Raw genomic sequence first — 6,000 nt, 5'->3', positions numbered from 1 at the left:
AACGCAGGCAAGGGAGCAGGCAAGGGAGCAGGCAAGGGAGGCTCGGCGCCCCCCGCAGGCCGTATGAGGCTGCCCAGAGCGGGCCGCGCCGTGGGCGCTCTGATACCGCGACGCCCGTCCGCGCCCTGCCGACGCTCCCGTCATCCCCCCGCTACGCTGCGATTGGCGGAGCGCTCCCCTGACGGCATTGGTCAGGGCTGCTCTGCCAGTCGCGGGTTGGACAGCGGCGCTGACGACTCGGTTGCGTCGCAGTTCGTCGGGTCTGCGATTGGCTGAGGGCGCCATTATAAAGCTCCCCCGCGCACACGCGCCCCTTTTCCTCCCCGGCGGCCCAAGGTGCTGTGTCCTTCAGCTGAAGCTAAGGCCGTCCCACCCGGCGACTGGCACCGCGCCCCCGCCATGGCCTCCGTCTCCGAGCTCGCCTGCATCTACTCCGCCCTCATCCTGCACGACGACGAGGTCACCGTCACGGTGAGTGCGGGCCCCGGCCCCGCCGCCACAAGATGGCGGCGAGCCGCGGCATGGCGGGAGGCGGCGGGGCCGGGCCGGGCCGGCTGCTGAGCGCCGCTGTCGTTGCAGGAGGACAAGATCAACGCGCTGATCAAGGCGGCCGGAGTCAACGTGGAGCCCTTCTGGCCGGGCCTCTTCGCGAAGGTGGGCGAGGGGCAGCGCCGGGGGGAGCGAGGGGAGGAGGCGGCGGGAGGCGTGCGGGGACGTCCCCGCCTCGCTGCGGGGGCTGCCGGCTGCGGATCGCAACCGAACGGCGGCTCCCGGCGGTGCCGAGATGGGCAGCGGGCCCCGGCGCGTTCAGCTGGGAAACGCTGCTTTCAGCGAGCGTAAAAGCGACGGAGTAAGGGTGGCTCCGCTGGTGAGAGCGGGCCGCTGCGCTGTGGCGCTGCGGTTTCCTCACGCCGTGACCGGGCAGGTGCCCGGCGCTGAAGCAGAGCTGCCCCCCGTTAACGCGGCCGTTGTGCTGCTCGCTCTCCCCAGGCTCTCGCTAACATCGACATCGGCAGCCTGATCTGCAACGTAGGAGCTGGCGGCGGCGGGGCTCCAGCTGCAGCCGCTCCTGCTGGCGGGGCTGCGCCCGCGGGCGGTGCGGCCCCTGGTAAGTGGGCGTCCGCGGTCCTGCGGGGTCATCTTCAGCTGGGAGAAATACTGGGTTACAGAGCTGCTTGTTATCAGCTTGAGAGTCAGCCTGCCTCTTCCCCGTGCAATTTTCACGTGGTTGGTAGTGTGCATGGGTGCGGCCTAGAGGAAAACAAAACCCTCCCTTTTATTTAGAAGGGCTGGAATTGCGCTTTGAGTCAGCCTACAGGATTAGCGTTGCCTCGGAGTTAAGGCTGATCTCCCCGTGTATCATCAGGATCTCACCCTGATGGCAAGAGGGAGAGCACCTTCTTTCTGAAGTTTTTCAGATTTGATAGAAATGAACTTTGAAGGCACAAACCCGCTTCCCTAATAGTGGAAACGCTGGTCTCCTTGGGTCATTAGCTCAGCTCGTTAGGGTTGCTCAGGGCTTCCTTGATGTTTGTCACGGGACGTGAAGTCTGTTGTGGTATGCGATATGGGCTGGTAAAATGGAAAAATCCTGATCCCTTTCTCCTTTTCTAGCTGAGGAGAAGAAAGAAGAGGAAAAGAAAGAAGAATCAGAGGAATCTGATGATGACATGGGCTTTGGTCTTTTTGACTAATTAGTTTTGTACCTGCCTGCAATAAAGACCATTTAATTGTACTCTTGTCTCTAAAATGGATGGATGTCAAGGGGAGTGGATGGAGGATGGCTGGGTCACCTGCAGGTACCGAAACTGCCGTCATTGCCTGTTAATCTGGGGTTTTACACCTCTCCTTGTCGCTTCTTTGTACTCAGCATAGGCATAGCACAGCGACAGTTCAGGCTCCTGACTGCGTTCATAGCGTATGGACAAGGGTGGAAACGTCATCGCGGTGAGCGCGGGACGTGGGGACGTTCAGCGGAAGGGCTGCGGCTTGGCTGGTGCCGCAGCCTCTCGGGGGAGCTGCCACCAGTCAAGTTAACGCGTTAGCAAGAGTGCAGCTTCCTGTACCAGTGATTCAACCTCTTCGGGGGCAGCTAAAGGCTGCTGAAAGCACAGCAGGGACTGTGAGCGCTTCCCAGTGGAGGGCAGTTGTTGAGCTGAAGACCGGGGGAAGAGGCTGAAACTCAGCGAAAGGCCCGTGTTGGAGGCTAAAGCTAGGATACTGTTTATTCATGAGTAGGTATAATTTAAAAACGGATTGAGTCTTGCAGTGCTAGGCACCAAGCCTAGGTTGTGTAAGGTGTGTGATTTTTTTCACTTTTCCAGAAAGAAAGGTAAGGAGCATCTCTGAAAACTGCTTTGATGGGCAGGTGTGGAAGATTGTGTAACTTTACGTACAAAAGGAATACTCTTCTCTCTCATAACAAGAGATAGGACGAGAGGAAACGGCCTCAAGCTGCACCCGGGGAAGTTTAGGTTGGATATTAGGAAAAACTTCTTCACCGAAAGGGCTGTCAGGCCCTGGCACAGGCTGCCCAGGGCAGTGGTTGAGTCTCCATCCCGGGAGGGATTTAAAAGATGGAGAGATGTGGTGCTTGAGGACATGGTTTAGTGGTGGGCTTGGCAGTGCTGGGTTAACGGTTGGACTTGATGATCTTAAGGGTCTTTTCCAACCTTTGTGATTCTATGCTGTATTTCTCACTTTTGACCAGGACTTTTACAGAGCAACTGAGCAAGGTAAGGGCTGTCACTATCTAACGCGTGTTCTAAAATACTACATGAAAATGACACATTATCAAAATGTTCAAGTGTGTAAGAGGGGACTCCGAAGTTGTGTAGGAGGGTTCTTCCACATCCAGACCCACAACAGACGCACTCCGCACCGTCCCATCTTCCCACAACACTGGAGCTCATTTGTGTTTTGAAGGATGCAGGCACCCAAGGAAGCATTTAGTCCGTGCACCCCCCTGCTGCTGCTGAGAACTCTGCTGAGCTTCCAAAACTGTTCCTGCAAACCCCACAACTGCTACCTTCCCTCACCCCTTTTCAAAGAAACCTTCCCCTAGGAAAATGCATTTTAAAAGTCTAAAGATAAGGAGTGACACCAAGTAATGACAAGTCACTTAAGCAGGTGATAACACTGACTCGTTCCTGTGCTCCATAGTTGGAGGAAAAACTGCTTTCTGGAAGACTCCTTAAACCTCGGATTTCCCCCTTGGATGCTCACTGTTGCGCCTTAAGTCCTGCGTAAGCGAACAGGTAAAAGCTTGCGGATTAGGGTAGGGGGAAAAATTCTGTAAGCAGAGAAAACTCGCAGTGGTTTCTTCTGCAGTGCATGCACACACAAAATAATATACCCGGAATGTCACTGGTAACACCTTTTTAATAGGTCAAAGTAACTGTACAGTTCATTATATTCTTCCTGAGAATAATTTATATCCCTCAACAGCAAAAAGGGAGTGTGGTTTTTATTTTAACAGAACAGATGGCGTAACTGGAAAACCAAGGAAAATCTAATTACACTGCTCTATTGTAACTCCTCCCAGGCAAGATAGACAAAAGGATGGGTTAGTTAACTACCGTGGGTTTAAAATATTCAACATGGCTTTAATCTGTCTTTATAAATTATATAAAAATGGGGGACATGAATGGTTACGGAACTCCTCTCAATGCAGCTCTGAATTGCTCTGGTACAAAGCAGCATTTTTGCTTCCAAGGAAAACAACGTTGCTACAAAAGAACTGGCACGTTATTCTGGTGAAAAAGACGAGTTTTCAGTTGTGTTCTACAGCTAGTTCCAAACAAATGCTTCACACATTCACATAAAAGTAAAAGGCAGGAAGATGAAGAGGGCTTTAGTTTTTGTCTTGAAATGACCGAAGTCTTGAAAATATAGCTTTTTATTCTTTCTCTGTAAATTGTGATTAGCATATTGCGACGTTAAGTGTTCTAATAAAAAAAATCCAGTCTGGATAGTTCATATACTGTGGGCAAGAATTCTCAGCCCTGAGGTTTCCCCGAATTCTTCACTTCACAATATCTTTCTCTGATCTGCTGCTCGGACAGTTCTGGCTCGGAGACCGTAACCCTGCGGCAGCTCTAGGCTAAGCGTGTCCCATGCGATGGTGTAAAACTGAAGTGCGCTCCATAGCCGTGATTTCCCGAGGACTTCTGTACAAACTTCATCTTGTGATAATGCCACTTTTTGAATCCCAGACCAGCTTGGCTTTATGATAAAAACTTGGTTAAACTTTTGTAATGAGAGAGAACCAACAGCTGTCAGTCAGGTCTGCTGAAGCAAGAGGCGCTGGAAAGCCAGGACTACACTGGGTTAATCCTCACTGCTGGTGGAAGGTGAAATAACATCCTTTCGCAAGCAGAATTCTTAGACTGATGAAACTCTCCCCTCAGGACTTAGTGTGGTCTGGGCTGACTGATCATTCGCAGTCTGGCTTGATCAATAACATCCAACAAGTTTTTGGCATCCACAGCCAGAGCGTGAGCAGCCGTCAGCATTTGCTTTTTGTACTCCTGCTGCAGGCTGGTCATGACGTACTGCTGGGCCAGTTTCATCTTGTTAATGAGCTCGGCCAAGTCCGAGTTCAGCAGCTTCTGCGCCATCTCAATCTGGAACAAGAAGATTCAGTCAGCTGTGAGTCATTACAAGCGCTGTGCTCGTGAGAGCGATACCGCAGAGCAACGGGACTGTCCACCCTCCGTAGCCCCTGCGTGAGCTCCGGCATCGAGGCTGGGGCCGTTTCCGTGGGCCCCACGGGGAGCAGATGGAATTTCGGCACCCGCCCCCTGCGCTGTGTGGAGATCGAGAGCAGCCTTGCCAGCTGCTGAGCCGCCCACCTTTACACAGCACCGAGACCCAAATCGATGGTGATGAATTTTAACCCCGGTCTTAGAATGAACACCTTGTTCCACGTCTCCGGGTCCCTATTATCGTCACCCTTTTTATTGCTGTTATTAAAGTAGCTCTAAAGCAGTAAAAAATAAAACCGGATAAAGAAGAAGCTGGATACAGGTTACTTAACCAACAAAGCTGAAGTCAGGGTCATTCTCTAAGATGGCACTTAAAGAACCGTTCTCTGGCTTTCTCGTTATCACGCTCACTCAAGGTTTTGGAGGAAAGCAGTTTCACTCCTGACTCATGAACTTCACTGAAAGATCTCAGTCACTTCTCATCCAGAACTAGGTTATTACGGGATATCTCATCAAAACCTTCCAGCTGCACTGAGCTATGCTCAATTACCTGTTTAGTGACTTTGCGTGCAAGCTGTAGTTTATTGAAAGATTAAACTTGCACTAAGACGTTCCGTGTAAGCACTGCTAACCGTTTTTATGTCCACTTCATATGTGCGCGTGTCGTATGCTCTTCAATTACATCCAGTTTGAGTGTCTTCACTTAAGTCAATAAAAGCCTGCGTTCACACAGCAACTGGATTCTAATAAAATTAATTTCATGAAGAATTATAACCCGAGAGTTCACACTGCCTAGTGAGTCAAAACACGTCCAGATAGCTGTCCTGGCTGGGGCCAACTTGAAACATAACAGGCTGAGCATCAGGCGAGGGGAGCTCTACGTACCTCCCTGTGGGTGCTCGCAGGAAGCATGGGGAGGGACTCATCTACTGTCGCCAGTAAGGTTCTTAACGCCAAACCAACCTCCTAAGAAAAAAAATAAATTAAGAAAATAAAGTTTAGAAACTTGGAATGAATGGATGAGAGCCTTGTAGCCGGAGTGCGGGAAGCAACCGATAGGCTTAATCCCTCATTGGGTAAGAAGGGAGTTAGAACACGGCTGAGGGACTTTGAAAACCCCACTTGCAATTCCATGTTTCACCATCAAAACAAAATGCCAAAGGGTTAATAATTAAAAAAAAATTCTTTTTAAAAAGTGGAATATAGAGAAGATCATACACAACTCGCTGCCCCTGGATAAGCACAGGCAAGCTGGGGAATAAAAGCACCGTTGCCCACACTACTGTTAACAGAA

General features: G+C 51.1%; 2 protein-coding genes across 14 annotated transcripts in view; one reads left to right on the top strand and one right to left on the bottom strand.

Annotated features, from left to right (window-relative positions):
• Positions 1-293: 293 nt before the first annotated feature.
• On the top strand, positions 294-1,735 carry RPLP1 (ribosomal protein lateral stalk subunit P1). Its single transcript, XM_087742574.1, has 4 exons — positions 294-471; positions 580-654; positions 991-1,108; positions 1,615-1,735. Exons 1-4 carry the CDS (start codon positions 400-402, stop codon positions 1,692-1,694), a joined length of 345 nt encoding a protein of 114 aa, XP_087598700.1. The 5' UTR covers positions 294-399; the 3' UTR covers positions 1,695-1,735.
• Positions 1,736-3,361: 1,626 nt separating this feature from the next.
• Positions 3,362-6,000, bottom strand: part of PTK2 (protein tyrosine kinase 2) — a 226,786-nt gene continuing 224,147 nt past the window's right edge. For all 13 annotated transcript variants that reach the window (XM_087741987.1, XM_087742226.1, XM_087742058.1 and 10 more), the window contains 2 exons: positions 5,592-5,672; positions 3,362-4,625 (listed from right to left, as the gene is read on the bottom strand). In XM_087741987.1, coding sequence (XP_087598113.1) covers positions 4,413-4,625; positions 5,592-5,672 — 294 coding nt within the window. In that variant the 3' untranslated portion in view covers positions 3,362-4,412. The remainder of the gene's footprint in view (positions 4,626-5,591; positions 5,673-6,000) is intronic.

This window comes from Nipponia nippon, unplaced genomic scaffold (genome assembly GCF_047370975.1).
Source record: "Nipponia nippon isolate SJK-2023a ecotype South Korea unplaced genomic scaffold, ASM4737097v1 scaffold_1, whole genome shotgun sequence".
Taxonomy (NCBI): domain Eukaryota; kingdom Metazoa; phylum Chordata; class Aves; order Pelecaniformes; family Threskiornithidae; genus Nipponia; species Nipponia nippon.
This window is presented reverse-complemented; position numbering and strand designations above follow the sequence as displayed.

Bases quoted from the DNA above. Each gene is read 5' to 3' on its own strand.
- RPLP1 (XM_087742574.1), top strand. From the start codon at position 400: ATGGCCTCCGTCTCCGAGCTCGCCTGCATCTACTCCGCCCTCATCCTG. The intron at 655-990 runs GTGGGCGAGGGG...CGCTCTCCCCAG, and splicing joins GGCCGGGCCTCTTCGCGAAG to GCTCTCGCTAACATCGACAT. The intron at 1,109-1,614 runs GTAAGTGGGCGT...CTCCTTTTCTAG, and splicing joins CGCGGGCGGTGCGGCCCCTG to CTGAGGAGAAGAAAGAAGAG.